General features: G+C 42.0%; 1 protein-coding gene across 10 annotated transcripts in view; it reads right to left on the bottom strand.

Moving 5' to 3' along the window:
* FNBP1 (formin binding protein 1) overlaps positions 1 to 20,632 on the bottom strand; it is a 93,030-nt gene that overhangs the window by 17,743 nt on the left and 54,655 nt on the right. For 7 of the 10 annotated variants that reach the window (XM_030961162.1, XM_030961156.1, XM_030961160.1 and 4 more), the window contains exons 7-10: positions 12,728 to 12,856; positions 10,840 to 10,986; positions 7,208 to 7,405; positions 5,665 to 5,847 (exon numbers count right to left, since the gene is read on the bottom strand). In XM_030961162.1, coding sequence (XP_030817022.1) covers positions 5,665 to 5,847; positions 7,208 to 7,405; positions 10,840 to 10,986; positions 12,728 to 12,856 — 657 coding nt within the window. The remainder of the gene's footprint in view (positions 1 to 5,664; positions 5,848 to 7,207; positions 7,406 to 10,839; positions 10,987 to 12,727; positions 12,857 to 20,632) is intronic. The other 3 variants (XM_030961163.1, XM_030961165.1, XM_030961166.1) reach the window with 2 other exon arrangements.

Raw genomic sequence — 20,632 nt, 5'->3', positions numbered from 1 at the left:
AAAGTCATGTTCACAGTTTTCCATTTCTGAAATTTATTGGTAATTTTACGTGACAGTGATTCAGTTTCTATAAACAAATATAAGCAGATTGAAAATAAATCTGCATTAAACACTACATAACTACTTTTGCCCATTCTATTGGCTTTTCACAGCTAGAAACTTGCTCACAGCTCTTGGGAGAACAAAGGCATTTTCCCCCCGAATGATCAAGTAAGTTACATTTCCTTGAAATGAGCAAATGTGTTTCAAGCTGTCAATTTAAACCAAGCCTAGCTTAGTCTTGCAGGGAAAATAATGAAGAGTCTAAGAGCCACAAGCTTCAATAACACATGAGAGCATGAAAGCCAGCAGGTCCATGTGTTATTGGACAGTCACGGCCACTAACCTCACTTACAGAAAACAGGGTTGAAATAAAACACTGGGCTTCCATACATACAACCAAGAGGTAATTTTCTTTTTTTTTTTTTTTTTTTTTTGTTTGGTTGGTTTTTTAGTGGCCCTGTAACAATCTCCCCATACTCTGCTTTGTCCAAGTAGCAGATTTAGAGGTCACATATCTTGATTCCATGAACTATCATCATTATAGACAGTTCACAGAAGCTTCAAAAGGCTCTAGGGAATGCCTCACAACCAAAGTACAGAATTCCTGTCCATCAGGGCTCGTGATGCTCAAGACTGCATTCATGAAATCATTTAACATAAATATGCAGAACCTGTTCACAATACTTTGAATTTCACAGGTCCAGCTATTTCAATTGTGCCAATTTCAGCATTTCCAGGACTAGCAGACATTATCTTTCCTGCACATCACACTGTAAGCTGCCACTTGCCTCCCACCAAATTTTCCTTGGCTCTTTGCCAAAGCACATTCCCACAGCACACTGGGGCCGGCGTTGTAAGTGGGGTTAGCGACTGTGTAGCAACAGTATGGGCTGATCACACCATACTCAGACTTACAACATATTCCCTAGCCTCAACGGCACACGTGGGTGTCCCTAAAGTCCTCTTCATGAGTTCTTTGTGAATATACAAAGACTGTGTCTGCTGGTGAGTCAGCAAGAGAAAACACACATTGGTTACACCAGGGATGAGCGCGGCACCTGTGTTCACTGCTTCTACAGCAAAAGGCAGCTTGGTGTTTGACTGCCCTCAAAGGGCAGAGTGGGAGCCAGGTGGATATTAAGAGATCAGCGTGCTCAGAGAGATCAGAAAACATGGTATTTTTAAATGCTTGTTTAAATACCAAGGCCAGAAGGCATCTCTCTCAGTGCTAGAACAAACCATGGATTTAATGACCCCACCCGCCGAAAAGTCCCGGTCTCGGCACAGAGAGAGACTTTGGAACAACAAGTGTTCCCAGGGCAGGGAACAGAGCAGGCTGGAGAAGGGGTGGTTTGCTTGCTGCCTCTGCATGCTCACAGAACAACAAAGTACTGATCAGTGGGGCAGACTCAGAGCTGGGTGTCGAGGGACAGGAGTGCACAGAGTGTCAGAGGAGACGGGCGGGGAGGGACACAGCAATGGGTGCAATGGAAATAAAATCACATTGTAATGAAGTCAACAACTTCCACTAGAAAGGAAACCACAAAATTTCCTCTGTGTGCTTTATGGAACTTGGATGCTGGCAGCAATGTCTGCCCCAGCTCCCAGACCATCCTCCCTGCTCAGCCCCTTCCCAGGCTCTGGGGAGAGGGAGGGAAGTCAAGTCCAGCACACACGGAGTCATTCAAAGGTGTAAGTTCTACCCCTGGATGTTGTTAGTTTGGAGGATTGCTCTTTTAAAAAATGGTGCTGATGTTACTGCTGCTGCAGCAATAAAATTAAAGAACACAAAATTAATACCAACCAGCAGAATACCGAGTTTCCTTTGTCCTCAAAATGGAATTAGAAAAAGCAGAGCAAGCATAAATGAAATTATAAGTTATGTAACTGGTTCCTCTTTCTTTGTGCTCTTCTGGCTTTAACTTCCCTAAAGAGATGAAGTTGATTTGAAGTGCTACACTAATTTTATAGCGTCTTTTAAAGCAGCTATTAGAAAAAACACAAAAAATGCATGACAGTTTTCCCCCTCTCCTAGCTCTGATCCATAATAAGTGCTCTAACAGTTTTATGATATTCTCTATAATGGACATTTCTGCTGCTGGGGTTAGAAGAAAAAAGCTTTGAGGGAAATTCAAAAATGTGATTAGAAAACCATAGACACTGACAAGAGTCAGCACCTAAATATTTAAATTTTTTTTTAACAGACTAGGATTTCATATTGGCAGTGACCACTGATACTGGTATTGGTGCCTCCACATTAACCTTGCATCTGTTGTGAATTGTTCAGGCATCTGTTTTCTTCCATGAAAACAAGATTCACTGGATTTTTGGTTTGGAAGCAAAATTAAAACCAGACTGGGCATAGAACATATCATAGCTAATTATATAATGTGTTTTAACAGTCACCAGTGATTTTGCCAAATGCAACCTAAGACGCTAAACCAAAATTTTAAAAGGAAATTGCTAAAACACTCTCTCTCCAGACACGTTGTGATCTCCCAGATTTCATGGAGGAGTTGCATGGAATCCATTCCTGTGTTGTGTTTCAAGGATCAATTACAATATGCAATTCCTGCTGCTGGAATTTATCCTGCTATGGTCTCAGGACTTGCTCATGTCAAAGAGTTACTTTTATTTTCCTTATTCCTTAAGACAGTGCAAAAAAGGAGCGTGATCCCATTTTTTCTGAAGTAAACTTTTTTCCCTGGCTTTGTACAATTTGAGAATTCAGGTTATCAAGAAATCCAGGGAGCACCTGCTTGGCAATTTGGCTGAATGCTCTAAAATAAGACTTAAAGAGCCTTGTGGGCACCTTCACTGAAGGTGTCTGGAGTGGAATTCTGCCAAGGAACAAACCCAGCAGTGCAGAGACAATTCAGAGCAAATGAAATGATCCAGAGTCCCAACTCCTGTTACACTGTGCTGCCCTGCTGGTCCCTGCATGACCTTCCAAAAAGCTCCTTCCCTGATGTACAAATGAAATGTTCTTCTTTTTCACCTGACAAATTTAAAGGATTTGTGGGTGGTTCTTGATTTTCTTTTTGCCTGGTTAGAATGATTTTATTTTTGAAGGTCATATGGCACTTTGATGATCTCTTAGTCTGACCATTTGTAAAATACAAATCACCAAGGAGCTCTAAAATGTGAATTTGACAAGTGTCCAAATGAGACAGAGCAAGTTGCCAGAGGTTTTCAGCCTCTCCTCCTCCTCCATATCTCTAAATGATCCAAGGGGCTTGAGTTCATCCCTCTGGGATGAGAGATGATGATCTGAACACTGGACTCCAAACCCTCAGGATGAGTCAGGCAGGAAAAGTATTTACACACAAACATCCTGGTAGCTGAGAGGGGAAGGAAATGAAATAGCAAAAGAACACAGTGAAAGGTTTAAATGAGGATTTAGCAATAGCCCTTCCTTGCACATTCTCAATGAATGTGTCAGCAGAAATTTGAGGGATTCCAGAGAAGACTATAGGACATTGTTCTCATTACTTTGCCTTTCACACAAAGGATTTAAAACAATATGGCATGCAGAATTCTTGATTCTGTGATTGGATTTCTTAGCTATTTAATACATAAAATAATGGCCTTCCTTCAGGAACTGTGATAAGCAATTAGTTGTAATTGCTTATATGGCCAAGCAATCAGTCAGTAGGGATTCATACATTTGAAATACAAACTGGTGAAGTGCCCATGGAACTACAAACCAGTATTTTTAAGTAGGAAATACTCATTTCAACATTCTGTTCTCTGAATGTCACTATGGAGCATTAGATTGCCACACACCCCCTGACCTCCAGCAGCACCTTCACCCCAGAGTGAGCCAGCACTGCCCAGGACAAGGAGGGCTCCAGCTGCCACCCCTGGAGTGGTGCCACCACCCAGCACACCCTCAGCTCTGCTGCTGCACAAGCAGAACTGAAAGTCTGCCTCCACCTGGAAAAACCACTGAGAAAAGATGCTCTGAGACAAATTGCAACTGAGGTAAGGAGGGACACGTTCAGAACCTGCCTTTGGACAGATTAGAAACTTCCCACTTCCCCAGTGAAACAGGGATGGGAAGAAATGGGATTTTTTGTGTTCTGAGTGTCCCATTAAATGGCAATTTCCTAGCAAAGAACTGAAACTGCTTAAAACATCTTTATTTTTAACTGTTCTGTCTGTAACCAGATGAGACAGTGCATTGTTTACAGCACTGCTCTCAGTTCTTTGTAACCAACCACTGAAGTTCCCCATGGAAATCATCTCTGCTTTTATACAGCTCCAGTCCTCAGACCTAAATGAGTGCCTGGAGCAGAATTTGGGCTTTTTTAAGTAGTCACTTCCTCACTGTTACTGTCTGCTCTAAAAAACATTTAAAATACTGAACTCTTTTATCTCCTTCCTGTAATTTTTACAGGAGAAAATAATTCTAAGGGCTTCACCTAGGAGGCAAAGCCACGCTGTGCCAGCAAATTTTCAGTAGAACCATGCTATGTATGAGTGTCTGGGAAGATAAAGTCTTATTTGAAAAATGGCAAATTTTATCTCAAGGACCTGACATTTTATTTACTGCTTATGAAGACCACCAATGAGAGGATTTAATTCCACACAAACATTTCAACACGGGTGTATGAATATAACCACAGCTGCTGTCAGCAACAGGAACAGCAGCTGACCTGGAAAACCTCAGGCCATATTTCCTTCTTTATCAGCAGCAAAGGAGACAGGGACACTGAGCTTGGAACAGTGGTGTTGTGTCACAAAATGTGGGTCCAGTGTGACCTAAACCCAGGAGAATCCCCAAATGAGCCCTGGAGGCTTCCAGCATCTTTCCACCACACAATGCTTAAAGCAGCACTGACACACTGCACTGCAGCTGCTGGCAGGGGAATCCCAAATGCTGCTCCCTCTGTCATTTGGAGCCTGCATACTGCACCAATAAAGCTTTTGCACACAGAATATGATTTTAAACTGTGCAGAATATGAGTTTAAACTGTGCATTGTGGTGCTGGGAATTGTGTCCCAGTCTCCCCTGACCTGGCAGCCCTGGCTTAAAGCACACATGGACCATGGAAAGGCTTTGTTCCCACCCAGAATCAGTTCACCTTCCTCCTCTCACCAGTTTTTATCTCAAGACTCAGAGTTCCTACACAAACTAACACTGCAGCACCTGAACCATGAGATGAGTGACTGGAACAAAGTCCCCACTGCTCCAGTGACAATGTCACATCATTCCACACTGAGCTTTTACCAACTGAAATCGCAACTATTATCTCCTAGAATCCCTCCTAATTTACTCTTCTAACACAGACATTGAGCTGAACCCACCCTGCAGAGAGAAAAACTAAAGACTTTGACTTCTTACATGAGCATTATTCATGTTCAGCTCCTCTTCCCCAAGACACCCAGATTTGTAGTTTCCATCAGGAACTGTACTTTTTGTGGTTTCATTGTGGGGGTTTTGACTACAAATGGCTTGATATGTTGGGAACCCTTGGATTTGTCTGCATGTTGTGATAAAACACAATGGAACCGTTCACAAAACAAAAGTTTTTACATAACAGAACGTGCAATAAAAGCGCAAGAAAGAAAAGAGAGAGAGAGAAAAAGAGAGAGAGAGGTATCCAGAGGAGAACTTACCCCGCGCTTTAGGCTCCTGAAGCAGTGGATTTTGGGTTTGGAGGTCATGAACTCGTTGAAGCGATGGGAGAGGGGTTCCTTTTGCTGCTTGGGAGACTGGGGGCCGTTGGGAACAGCAGAGGGTGAGGCAGAGGCAGGGGGAGGAGGAGGGGGCTGATGGGGGGATGTTAAAAGGGACATAAGCTACGTATAAGAGATGGAGAAGTGACAGAATAAAAACCAAAATAAAAAGATAAAACACAAAACGAAAATAAGCATCAAAACCAATATTTGAAATTCAGAGAAAAAACCAATTAAATAATTAAATATTAAAGGCCATGGTTTAAAAGAGGGGAGAAAGCAGTAGTTAAGAGTCGTGTTAAATGAAAAGTTGTGATAAATGAAAGTATTAGTAAGTGATGCAACAGAAGAGTAACACAAAAGTATTTTGAAGGAAGCTCATGCAGACCCTTCCATGCAGCACTATCCCCATAAATTGCCCTGTTCTGCTCTGTGGACAGCTGCAATAATGCACATGGATAGAGCTTTCAAATACCTGAATTTAAATGGATCAGATAAGGAAGGTACCTTAGTGCCCAGTAGCGTTTCTATTATCTGGAAAACAACAAACCACATTCCTTCCTGCTTCCAAATCATACCTCAGCAACGTGCATCACACTTCACTTGTACAGATCACTCTATGAATTTGCTCAGGAGTCAGTCCTGGTTGTGGTTTTATTCTGGCTACACTGATGTAAGCACCAGACAGCGAGTCCTCTCCCACACCAGCACTACAGGAAACTTGAGAACCCCTTTAAAACTCAAATTTAAGTGCTTTGGTAAAGGGTCAGAGCAAGAGTGGGGTCAAAAATACAAAGCGATTCTGGGCTTCCATCAGTGTTACTGAAACCTGATTGAGCCCAGTCCCCCTGACACGTCCTGGTAACCCCAGATAAATGCTGCCATGCATTATGGTGTAAAGTATGACAGTGGGATGAAAAAGGTTTAATGGGTACATAAGTTAATATGGTCTTTTAAACAGTCAACTGCTCAGTTAGTTCTGCTCCATTAGTTGTGCCTCAGAGTGAATCCCAGCAATTCCCTGCTCCCAGCCACCCCCCTGCTGACCCCAGTGCACAGACTGGAAAGACCACGCAAATGGAAAGCCAAGGAGAGTTTGAGGAGTGTCAAAACAGTAATGCCACACTGAAGCTTCCCACAGGAAACAAGGTTAGTTGGCACACATGGCACTAGGTAAGTGGTTTACAACTCCTTCTCTGAGTTAGGAACAGAAATGGACCATGGCAGAGACGTGACAACTTAAGTTAAATTAATTTTAAAACTGCAACATAATTAACGAAATTATACAAGAAAAAATAATTAAAGTTATAAAGAAACTTAAGTAACCAAAGACTACAACAAAACACCATATTAAGACATCAGTTATTAACTCTCTGAATCTAAAATTCTCTTTAAAAAACTAAACTTGCCAAGATTACGAGACAAGACACAAGTTATTGACAAAAGACATACTAGCACCAAGCTCAAGTCTGCAAATCAGTACCTTATTTTTCTTGATGAATGGCCATAACTTGCCCTTGGATTTGCTGCCATACTTGGGCTCTGACTTCCCATCCCCTCTGGAGTTGGAAAGGCTGGATTCAGACACTGTTCTCTTCATGGGCTGTGTGAAATCCTCAAAGTCGACGTCTCCTGGAGGCTCAAATCCTGATTTAAAGGCTTCTATTACCATCTGGGAATCCTGGAATGGGAAAATAGACCAACACAAGAGTAAACATCTCAGACATCAGATTGGTGGCACTTTAAGGCAGAACAGGAATGTTTGTCTGTGTGGGACCAACCCTGGGAGTGACCAGGCTCATTCCTGGGAATTAATGCCCTTCCAGAGCCCAGGATCTATGCAAGTCTCTCCACCTTCTGCTGGAAAGGGGTAAAAGCTTATGAACTTCACAGACTAGAAAAGCAAATCACACTTCAGTAAGTGATTCATAACGAAGATTTAAGGTACAGATTTCCTGGGAATACAGCTGTTAGCAAATCAGAGGAAAATTCCAATAAAGACTCCTATAAAGCAGAGCTCTCGTGTGATCAACTCTGCCACAAGTCAACAAGTTGGTTGTGAATTTAGTGACAGTAAATGGCTGTAAATGTTTCATGAGCTTTACCCAACATCTGAGCAGTCCAAGGTCACACCAGCAGCCCTGTGCTCTAGTGTAGGAGCCACTGAAGCCAAATTCCTTTTTGGCACTGCTAGAAGGGATCTAAGTCAGCCACAAACTGGCTGTAGATTGTGTACAATGGCTTTGCTGTTTTGTTTTGGACAGAGGGAAAAGAAAAAAAACCCCAAAAACCAAAATCAAACAAATCAAATCCAAACTAATCCATAGCATTCTTCCTACTCAAGTCTACAAACAAAATTAATTATGCATAAGATCAAATTCAGACCTCAGCTTGCCAAATGCATTTAAATCTAATGGACTCAGGAAAAAAATATCCTAATAGACTTCTTATCTACTTGTTTTCTTGGGAAGAGAGATTATGCTATACTCTAACAGCTGTATTCCAAGATCTCTAGAGATACTGTGCCTTGGCACACAAATATCATTATTCTCTAGAGAAGAGCATCACTGCCCTGTTACATAAAAAGAACTTGTTGCTTTGAAGGCATTTCACAGGTTCTGTGAGTGGCTCTAGGTAAAATGCTGTTCAGGAGAAATCTGCTGGGATATAAACATATCCAGAGGCCAGGCTCCATTGAGCAAAACACAGCTACAGGAAAAGCTTTGCAAAAGTCTTCGTGGGATTGTGAAGATCCACGTGGATTTAAGATCCTCACAATCTATCAGGTGGCACCATGAAATTCCTGCACGAGTTTTAGCAAGGTAGAACAACACTTTCCATTATCCTGTCTTGGCTTGACATTAAAACTTCCAGAGATCTAAACTTGAAGATATGTTTAATGATAGACATGAAAGCAAAATGAAGAAGGATTAGAGAAGAGGGGGAAAGAGCGGGAAAAGCTGAGAGAATTGAGGTTGTTCAGCCTGGAAAACAGAAATCTTTGGGGTGACTCAGCTGCTGCCTTCCTGTACCTAAGGGGAGCCTACAGGAAAGATGGAGAGACTACAAGAGCCTGGAATCTGTGGATGCCCCATCCTTGGAAGTGTTCCAGGCCACATTGGACGGGGCTTGGAGCAGCCTGGGCTAGTGGAAAGTGTCCCTGAACATGGCAGGGAGTGGAACTGGATGGGCTTTAAGGTCCCTTCCCACCCAAACCATTCTCTGATTCTAAGAGATGTTAAATTAAATATTCCATTGGTATTTTATCCTATGCATGGAGCTTTCACTTTTCCCCCTTTGAATTTTACAGTGTTCCTTCCATTTATTCAAAACATCATTCCACTACAATGGAGCTAAAAATAACCAGCCTGCTCCATATATCACAGAGATAATGTCATAACAGGAACTCCAAGCCCATAACAAATTCATTTTATCTGCTGCTAGAGCCCTCTGAATCAGGTTCTGCACAGGTTCACCTGGCAGCCACCACAGCTCACACTTGCCACACAACCTTTGTGGTGTTCAAGTGGTTAGAAAGAGGAAATGGAAAAAAATATTTAAAACTGATTTAGAAACACAGTAACAGCAAAGCAGTATTCCCTGCTAAGTCCAGGCAGTTTCTATTGGCATTAACAGGAATTCTATGCAGTGCAGTGCGGGCATAAAGCAATCCTACTTACACAGCTGCATGTTTAATAACCAGTGCAGCACTTTCATTATAATCAACATAGTTAGAAATGACTGCTCCAGAGATGAAAAAATCCTTGATGATATTTAAGGAGAAAGAAATCTTTATGAACATAACTGTTTCCAGATAGGACACACTAAGCCCTCTGCAGCTGCTCAGATATAACTTTTTTGGTTAAATACATTTTTGTCAGCACAGGGTTTACAGGAGATCCTGGTAAACTCAGTTATAAATGCTCAAAGTCATCATTTCCCATGTCACACTTGTGTATGAGCCATCATGGACTTATTTGTGAGCAAGAGAATATAAAATTCACCCTGATTCCAACACCCAGCTTAATTTTAATGTGTGTTTTGCTAAGAAGACTTGGGCAGCGTGTAGGCTGAGATATGAATCTCCCCAGCATGATTTCACCATGCAGCACCAAAAGCTGGATCTCAAGCAGGGTGTGTTGTTCTAATATGGGAATTGCTGGCCCAGTTCCCCCTTTTCCCACTCAGAGTGGTTTTCAGATCCCTGAGTTTCCTATGCTGCTGTCTGTGAGATCAATTGCTGAACAGAGAGTAGAGGATTAATTTCAAAACTTCAGCCTTAGGGTTATGCTGCCAGTTCATGGCTTCAGGCACTGAACAGCTCAGAAAAGATTCCAGTGAAAAACATGTATGGGAAATTCAAACAGGCAGCAAGAACCATGCTGTCAGCATTTGAAGCACTAATGTGAAAGGCTGGAAGAACAGGGGCTTCATGTAGGAAGGGAGCAGATCACTCTGCAAACAAAACAGAAAACACATTTGGCCTTGTGGTCACTGTACATCAGGAAGCTCAACTGAAATCTTTTATCAGCTTTTCCATCAGAGAGGTTTCTTTGCATCCTGTAAAGGAAAATAACGTTCAGACATCAAGATTTGCTCATTTATAGATTGCCAGCAAACCTCAAACCTGTAAAGAAATATTTTACAGAAAGATTTTGTGATAATTCCTGTAGCCAATACTTTAAATACTTTCATTATTATAAAGCTAACTGGAATTAGGCATTTCTGAAAAAGACAGCTTTCTGTTTATGAGACATAGAAACACCTTTTTAAGAATTGGTGATTAAGTATCTGAAATTATATCCAACAACACATGCTGATGCCTGCTTTTAAAATGCAATATTTCAAACAGTAATTATCCTAATAAAATGAGAGAATATTCCTTATTAAAAAACAAAAAAATTAAAAATTATTGCAGGCATTTCTGGATGTTAAGTAGATTTGGGTAATAATCTGAGCACATCCTGCCTCAGACAAAGCAGCTTGGGACAAGAAGCTGTTCTTTGGTTTAGTTCTGTGACTGCAAAGCTCTTGTGCTGAGCCTGGGCCCAGGATTTCAGTCTCTATGAATTTAAGACCAATACTAAACATGACAGTCAACAATGCAACACTTACATTCTTGTGATCCACTGATTCTGCAGCCTTTGTTATCTCATCCAGACACTTCCCAATGATGGGGATCACTTGACGGTCGACTTCTGCAAAGGTTTTCATGGATTCCCCTATCCTCACGATTCTTCTTTCCTCCATCTCTTGTATTTTCTGAAATATTACATTTCATTCAGGTCAAACATCAAGATTAACTTCACAGTTTCACCCAGTTTTCCTCTCCAGCTTACATCAACTACTTTAAAACTTAAGGATTAAATATATTTTTAAGAACAAACTAGGACAGCAGTTCTCAGGAAGGCACCAAGTGATACTATTCCCTCACACATCAAAACATCATTCTTAAAGTAATCTCTTTTACTATTACTGGAAAATTTTCAATTAACTTTTTATGTTAAGAAATGCTGATTTGTCAAACCCCAGCTTTAGACTTTTGTAAGGATGGTTCCTAAGGCTTTTAAAAGAATTTCTGCAACAAATTCTTTCATTTTCTGTGCATGTTCAGAACAATCTAATTTTCATTCCACTGCAGAATCCAAGGAAACAAAGATCTTGATGTCTCCCCTTTTTTTCCATGGAAGGCAATTTCTGGTGTTTAGGGAGTGCTGTACATCATGTTTTGTTCACAGTACATCATGTATTGATGTATTAATGCACAATAAAAACATCCTGTGTTGTTCACAGCACAGCTCCTCACTGCTCAGTGGATTCAGTTCCAGGATCTCCAGCATCTCTTCCAGGGGCCTCTCCTTTACCAGGGAGGGAAACTGAATGTGGCATAATTCCATTATGACAAATTATAGCAGGATACAGAAGGGCATGAACAGGAGCAGCCTGTTTCACACACTGGGCTGCAGGAGCAGTCAATTTAAAAATCCCCTTTACCTTGACTGATCCACAAGCAGCATCAATTCTTTACAACACAACTTATTTCAACATTTAAAGCAAGCCCTGGAGCTCACTGTGCACTGAGAGGGAAGAGGGCACATCTGCAGGACTTGACCATGCCCACCTAGAGATCAGAGTGCTCCTCCTCAGCTCCAGCCTTTGCTGGATTCCAGGAACAGCTTATCTCAAGGCATTGGTTTGAAATACCATGAGGCAAAAGAGGAGGTGGCCATTTAGCCCAAAAGTTTCAGCAGTGGGTGAGAAGTGTGTTTGCCATGCAAATATCAGCTCCTGCTCATCTGGTGACAAGCATGTGACATGTCCTCCCTTGAAAAGGTTGCATTTTCCACTTCTGATGCTCATGACCCATTACAAGGGAACAGTCATTTAGAAGTTCTGTTCTACTACATTAACCTCAATTCACTCATTCAAGCACAAACTCAGAACTTGACTCAGAATGAATCTGATGGATTTTTTATTCTTCCTCTGCAGCCTGTCCTTAGGCACCCTAGGACACAATCAGTGGCTTCCTTAAAACCCTTTGGACTCACTGCTGCAGAATTCTTGTGGTTCACATTTAACCATCTGTGCAGCCTGGTTTGAACACAGATTTTAGAGGGCTGCTGGACTTCACAGATGCAACAATGCCCAGCTGCCTCCTGCCCCAACAATGCCAGTGATGCTCTCCCTCATCCCCAGCTGCACAGACACAGGAGCTGAACAGAGACAGATTGTGAGGATTCCAAAGACTGTCCTCATCTGTCACGACACTTCAACGTCACCTTCCTTGTGTGCTATTGATCCCTTCATATCTAATTTGAGAAAAATGGATAATTTATCCTACCATCTCTCAGGGTGGCAGATTGCATGTAAAATTTGCTAACAATGACCAAAAAAAAAATCACCAAAAATTAAAAGTCAGGGTCATAGAATTGAGGTGATGAGCAATATATTCTTGTCACAGGATTATGGGCTACTCTAGAGCCCTGCCAGTGCCCTTCCTTACCTGGAAGATGTTTGGTATGTGTGTGTAGTAATGCTCATGCTGCTCACTGTTGAACTTCTGTAGCGTGGAAGAATATTCAGCTTTGCTGTCTTCTGCCATCTGATGTCTTAGCTGGGCTTGCTGTCTTGCCTGAAGAAATACCAAAAGAAATTTATAATTTAGGCTACATGGAAAGCAATTGCATTGAGGTACTTCTCATCTTACTACCCAGAAACATTATGAGACTGAACAGCAGCTTTTGGTTGACTCCTCTTGTGTGAAACATTCAAGCTGCAGTGTGGGCAATGCTGCTGCTCCTTTCTGGGGTTCCAATGTGCTACTTCATGAACAATTTTGCATTCCATGAGCAACCTCTGCTTGAACTGCACATCAAACACCAAAAAGAAGTTGGTCCCTCACCTGCCCTCGGGACAGGCACCTTCCCAGCACATTCATGGACTCATTTCTTGCTCCCCCTGTGCCCTGGTGGGTATCACCTGATGCTTTCCTCTAATGAGCTGCTTCCCTGTTGGTGAGCAGTGTTTTCTGGGGAAAGGGAAGTGGGAAAAAACCCAAGAATTTTGTCTCATTTTAGCCAACATAATCATGACAAAACCTCTTCACTGTGAGCCCTGCAGAGCCCTTTCTCCGCTCCTCAGCCAGCCCTGGCATGAAGCACACAAGGAAAGAGGAGCCTGAGCAGCAGCTGAGATGCCTCCCTTCCTATTTTTACCCACACAGATGATTTGCTTTGCTATCCAACATAGCAGAGCACTGGGCAATTAATCTCACTTCTTTCCCTAGAATAATCTGTCCCCAAGTGACCCTTTCATGTTTTCAGATTCCTCCCCTTACAGTTCTGTTCCCAAGGCCTTCTGTTATCTGTCTCACTGCCCAATATTCCTCCTTTACTGCCTCTCCCATCTGTTTGGTTTAGATGCCTTTCCATTCTGCCTTTGGCCTTCACACAGCAGCTCTTCCTTCTCTTCTCTTCTCTTCCAAAATTCCCTATGCCTTCCCCACACTGAAGCTCCCCCTCCCTGGCTGGAGCTCTGCTGCTGAATTTTTGAATAATTCCTTCAGACAAGGCAGAGAAATGCTGCTTTAAAAACCATTTTCCAGGGGACACAACAAACAATTTTAGCATATTTTAAGTGGGCTCCCATTAAAACCAGTTCAGAACAGGGTTATTCTTTGAACTGTACCAAGCAGACAATAGTTTCCTGACAAGAAATCCATGGAATATCAAATCATGGAACGTTTTTGTAATCAACAAATTCTGCCAGGAGGTTTCAAATCTCAGTTTGTAAAGAAGTAGCCTTCCTCCACATTTGTCAGATTTGCACATCTCACCTAATAATTTATTTCACCTCAATTCAGATATTGCTTCTGCAGTCAATTGTAGGAATTTCTCAGATCCCCTTCACATTCTTTCTCCAGAAATAATTCAAGCAGAATGAGAGACACTGGGCACTAAGTGCATCACAGGAGATGAAACAGTAGCATCAAATGGAGAAGAATGTGACTATAACCAAATAAGTGAATCCAATAAAAGACATATATTCAACTTTGCCTGTTCCCAGGAGTTTTAACTGTCCAAAGGATGAGTGCTTAATTCCAGAAAACTCACCTCCTGCAATCAAATTCCAAGAAGCCACATCAATCATTTCCCTGCCCAAGTGCTATAAAGTTTATTAAACTTTACCATCCACACACTCACACGCAGCTACATTAAATACAAGTGGAAAACAATATATCCTTGTGCCACAAATACAAATTTACCAGGAAAACCAAGTCAGCCATGGAAAGGCAGCAGCTGTAAGAGTGGTTCACACTCATCTCCCAACCCCTTCCTCACATCCCAGCTGCTGCAGATCAATATCCATTTGTGAGGCCCATTCTCCTCATCTACCCAAGAGCAACCCATTGTCTGAGCTGATTTTACACCAGCCCCACTCCCACTCATACAGCTTTCTCTCCCTTTCTTTTTTAAAAAATAATTTTAAATAATGCAACTCAGGAATTTGTCCCTTGACTCTATTGTTGAAGCAGAAAAACAAGAAATCCGTTATTACACATTTCCAGGCAGACCCAGCAAACATTAAAGCCATCAGAGTTCATTTCCAAACTCATTGGCTGGATATGACAAAGTAACTCTGAGCTAAATGTATACAAGAGTAGACACTCAGTTTCCAAAATTATCTTAGCTGGCCCCAAATAAGAGGGGGCAGCAGATGAGTAAATAAAATTGGGTGCATTCCAAAACCAGAACTTTTTATATGAGAGCCCTAGTGATGCTTTGTTTCTCTTGGCCATTTAATGCATTTGGCAAGCTTCAAACTGTTTAAATATCTTTCCAATGAGGTATTTGGATCTTAAAATAAATAGATTTTTCTAAAATCTAGAATTTTTATTACTTCATTTCAGTATGTCACTTCCTCTAACATCATCACTTCCAGTATTTCCAGAATTGTACCTTATAGTGAGACTCCTGCACTCTGTTGAAGCACAGAATGATAAAAACAAGTCAATGATGTTAAGTTTCACATTCAGAGTAATGGATGCAGTAGCCCAGAACTGCAGAGAGTCACAGGAGCTATTTCAGGAGTAATTTATAGCTGGGCTTTACAGAAAATCAAGTTTTGCTTCTTTGCTGCTCACTTCTGCGTGCAAACAGCTTCAGAGAAGTTTTTTTGGGGGCTTCTTAGAGTTAATGCTAAAAGATTTGCTCTGAACAGTATTTCCAGGAGGAAAGGCTTTGGAATAATTGGGGTCTGGAAAACCAGACGATGACTTCAGATACAGAACAATACTGGGATGCAGCTTTCAGTCAACACATTCTCTCCTTTAACTGGGCAGGGATGAGTGAGCAAGAGCTCAGTTTCCAGCCCCATATGTGAAACACAATCCATCTCTCCAGGCTGACAGATTGCTCAGTTGTAAGAGATGTCAGGGCCAGGGATTCTGAATGCAGCAAAAACTCTCCTCTTCAAAGGAAAAAAGAATGAGGTCACCTTTCAGCACAGCAGAAAAGCAAAAGGGGTATGTACACCTGAGGGGTTTGTGGGGAGAACAGCAGTGTTCTGCTTCCAAATGTCTGGCACTGCAAAAGATGCACAGATTTCACACATCTCCCACCCCAAATACACCTTTGAAACATTTTTTGCCCCAAAATAAATGTGCACAGTGCATACAGGCATTGCTTCCTCCCTCAAAGTCTGGGTTTGTTAAGGCAGCTCTTGTCTGAGCTCATGCGGCAGCACCAAAACCAAAAGGTCACAAATGTCAGTGCTGGTCTCATCCAGGAAAGTTCTCCCCAAAATGAACAACAGCCCAGGAGCTGCAGCACCTGCAGCCTTGCAGGGAGCAGACAGGTAAACTTTGGGCTCCCCTTGCACCTGCAGTCAGAGCTGAGCAGCCACAGCAGGGGAGTGTTGCTGCAGCTCTGAGGGAACACTCCAGGTAAAGGAGAGCAGCTCTGACAGACTGAAGCAGTAACAGCTCACCTGCAGCAGGGAAGGTTTATTACAGGTGAGCTTCTCTCTCAGAATCTATGCAGAAGTGCCATTAAATAGAATCAAATCCAATCTTTTTCCCTTTGTTTAGACAGCCTTGTTGCTTGATGGGTAAGAATGCAGGACAGTAACTAACTGCAGAGTAGTATTAACTTGAAAAGTGCTGATTTCTGTGGCTGTCTTCAATATTTTAAAAATATTTTTTAAAAAATCAGGCCTCAGCAGCACACCCATCTTAGAAGAAAAAACCCTAAATTCAATGGCCATATGAGCTGTTAACACACACTGTGGCATCTATCGCTTAAGGCAGTGGGAAGAGCAAAAACATTGTTCTCTCAAGATGATTTTAACTCCATTTCCTGCAGATTTTGTTCTTAACAACTGAGTTGCAGAACCAGACTCCCAAAATAACAATGAGTTAGCTCAGATAAATGACTCTACCAGGAGTTCAGAGATGCCAGAAAGGAGATGCCAGGGTAGGACACTGATGCACTGAAATCTGACTTAAGTATTTATGGGGGTATTTCTTTCCCTTTCAAAATAAGAAATTAGAAGAAAGCTAACCCTGCAAACCTTTGAAATAACTCATGTTAGAGAGATATGTTTAGTGTGAGCCTTTTTATCACCTGCTTGAAACCAATAAGTTCATCAATAAGATACAACTTCAGCAATCAGTGCACAGCAGAATGAGACCAAAGAATGACAGACAAGGGAATTTATCCATAATCCTTGCAAACAGCACTAGTAAAGGTTTATATATTGGTCTGAATTAAATCAGTCCTAATACTTTATGCCTTTGAGCAGAAAAATTGAACAGAGAAAGGGAATATGGACACTTTATGATGGGCACTGTCAACCCTGGAAGTGTAAAAAAACTTTTGCAACTGCTACACTTTACATGAAGGCTCTTAGAGAATTAAATGCTTTCATTTATATTGTTCCATTTACCTTCTCCCCCAAGCCTCCTTTGATAGGAAATGCAACTTGTGATGAAGTGTAGGAGAAATTTTTAAAAACCAAGTATATTTTCTACCATTTTGGTCTCCAATACAGAAAAGAATGAGGATATTTTGCTGAGAACAATTTTCTGAGACACATTCCAGAAACAGCAGAAGGGTCAATAGACACACTGTCTTCTGGGTTTACACAGACAAAAAATGCAGCTCCTCAGGGCTGTTATGGTGGGAGTGATATGAATAACTGAAAAGGGCAGAAAAAAACTTTGGCTGTTATTCAGCTGGTCCACACTAAGTGGAACAGTTCAACTCCTCAGGAGTTGCTCTTGTCCAGCATGGCAGAGATTCCAGTCAAAACTTTGGTGTCACTTTGTTTCTTCTTTCTTTTCTCCCATTCTGCACCCCCTCTTTTCTTTCAAACTCAGACAGCATGTGAGATGCATCACTGCCAGGCCACTGCCTGCCAAAACAGATCTGGCTTTGGCAAATCCAAGATCAGACTAAATTGCAAACACAAAAAAAAAAAAAAAATCACCCCTGCCCCCTCCCCTCAACTACCCAATCCCTTTAAAATAGCTTAATGATAAAGGCAGACTCAGAAACACTTCCCCAGTTTCAGGAATGCTTTCTATTGCTCCTAGATTTTTCAGCTCCAGGCTCTGGCCCTCCCTCCTGCGACCTGGGCACCAAGAGCAGCACTGGCAGCATGGGCAGGGTCATTATTAACAGGGGGCATCCTGCCACACACTCCAAAACAGGGCCAAGGCTCCAGGCTTGGATTTACAGAGCCTCCAAATCAAGCTCCACTCTTTACTATTTTGCAATAACCAGTTGGGTCTCTCTGAACTGGCAAGAAGAGAAAGGATTTGGAATTTGCTTTCCCAAAAAAAAAAAAAAAAAAAGGCAGAAAGGGGCTGCAAAATAACAGCAGGGAAAGAAACAAAAAGAAAGGATTTTTCTTTTAACATGTGAAGAGGTGGAGGAAAAATCTGAGACTCTGTGGGTCCCTGAAATCCTTTGGCTGAATATAATATACAAATGAGCAAACCACTGACAGAGGATGGAAAATCTTCCTCACCACATCTCAGGAACTGTTATCTAGTGCAGTCTCACTGCACACAATTCTGCCAGAATTCAGAAACTCACACTAACAAAAGATATCCCCAAACAACCCAGTCCTGCTGAAGCTCTAACAACAGAGATGGACTAAATTAATTAGGAAGAACAGCACAGCAGCCCCTCTCAGCACACTGCTCCAAGGCCCTGGGGAATAACTGTGCCTCAGATCCAAAAGTTTCTCTCCTTGCACTGCCATTCTCATGTCATGAATACTAAATAACCAAACTCTCTGGATGACTAAACTGTGAATCCCTGCAAACACCCAGCAAGTCTAATTCATTATAAAAGAAGGATAATCTTTGTGATGGAAGGTTATGTGGGTTTGATGGAGGAGGTAACAAGAAAAGATGTATTTGGAGCACTGGCCCACAATGTTTAAATGATTTCTGGAGGTCTGTTTAGTTGTACTACACAAGCAATTAAACTCTGCCATGTATAAATCTGGGTATTGAATATAAATAATGGAAATTATTTCTTGAATATAAATAATGGAAATTTCAGGCCTGGGTAGTAGATTGCTTAGCTCATACTTGGAATACTGGGCACAGTTCTACTCCTCTCTCTCCAAGAAAGAATTTACAAACACAGCCAGCACAGAAGGGACAGTCAGGGTTGAAAAAGTTACCAGGACAAATTCTTAGCCTTGAAGATCAATTTTATGGGTAAAATACACAACTTTGTCTCTCAGGGAGGTGAATTAGTCTGAGTGACCAGGGTGATGCTGAGCTGCAGCAACAAGGGCTTTCCCAGCAGAGATAAAGCCATTGTCACCCTCCTCTCAGCATTTGTCAGGCCACAGCTGGAATATTGTGTCCAGTGGTCCCCACTCTAGAAAAAGAATACCTGGATAGACTGGAGAAGGTCCAGAAAGGCCACAGAGATGATCCAGCACAGGGAAGCTGTTATGTGAGGAAAGGCTGAGACACCTGGGTTAGGTCAGCCTGAGAATGAAGGCTTAGGGTACCTTGTCACTGTGTCCCGGGGTTTGAAGGGTGACTACAGGGAGGATGAAGACTGTACCAGGAGTCACAGGGAAAAGACAAAGGGTAATGGGAACAAGTCAACCCTGGGGAGATCCCAAATTGACACCAGGGGACAATTTTTCACAGTGAGAACAATGAGCCATTGGAATAATCTCCCCAGGGAAATGGTGGAATCCCCAACATGGGGCACAACTCAGCTGAAAAGGGTTTGGGGCCATCTTGTCTAGACTGTGCTTTTGCCAAGGAACACTGGGCCAGACAATCCTTCAATTCCCTTCCAACTGGTATTCTATGATTCACTGGAAATGAACAGCTTACAAACGAAATTAGCTAAATTCTGAGGCCTTCTCACGCAGGTGAAAAGATTTATTCCAATGTTTTGACAGAAACAGAATGACTATAAAGAAGCTTTCCAACTGTACAGCATGAAATAATTGCTTTGCATTAGCTTAGAACACCAGCTCTATTGCACTGGTGATTCAAACTGCAGTTGTTCAATTCAGAAGATATTCTTAAACCTCCCCTTCACACTCCTTTTCCCTCTCTTCAGCAATCATCTCCCAAAAGAGTTGTATTGTTACAAAACTCAGTCAAATTGCCACGTAGAGCATTGCCACAGGGGAGCACTGCTAAAGGGAAATTTAAGTTCGGTTGGATTTCCTTGCATTACACTAAAAGTGGCTCATGATCTGCTCTTTGATCTCTTATCACCAAGCACAGGGTATGTATAGGGTACATATGGAGATTTATGAAGTTCCCCAGACACTCCTGCTGGAGTCATTAACTCTCTATTGAGTAGAAATCGACCCTCTTAAATTAGTCATGATTCCAAAAGGGAAACAGCTGCTCTGCATGGAGAGGCAGGGATGGCAGGTTGTAAACAAGGCTTACTCTTCCAGAAATGCAAATTGCTCTCCTGAGGGACCCCCTGAGTTCACACACTGCATCATCCTTTAGGAAGGAAGCAGTTCAGAAAGGAGACTGGGGTCTGCATAACCCAGAGAAATAACATTAAATCACAATTACCCAGCATTTGAATTGATGAGAAATCTGACACACATCACAAGCAAAGACACAGAAATTTAGCCAGTTCCATTTGTGGAGCAAAAAAGAAGCAGCTGCCTCCTCAACATACAAAAAACTCACCACCACACAGGGAAAATCTTCTGCAGTGTCAAACTCTCCAACAAGAATTCCACAGGCCAGGCCTGCACCATGCTCAGGATGGGCCTGGCTCACCTCACCTGCATATTTCACCTTGATGATGCTGCTGCTGTATCTCTACAAATTGACAGCAGAGAATGGGAAAAGCAAAGCCTCTGGGACCACTCAGGGCAGTATTAATAACACAAG

Source organism: Camarhynchus parvulus, chromosome 17 (assembly GCF_901933205.1).
Source record: "Camarhynchus parvulus chromosome 17, STF_HiC, whole genome shotgun sequence".
NCBI lineage: Eukaryota > Metazoa > Chordata > Aves > Passeriformes > Thraupidae > Camarhynchus > Camarhynchus parvulus.
Note: the sequence above shows the minus strand (reverse complement) of the source record. Positions and strands in the feature narration are given on the sequence as shown.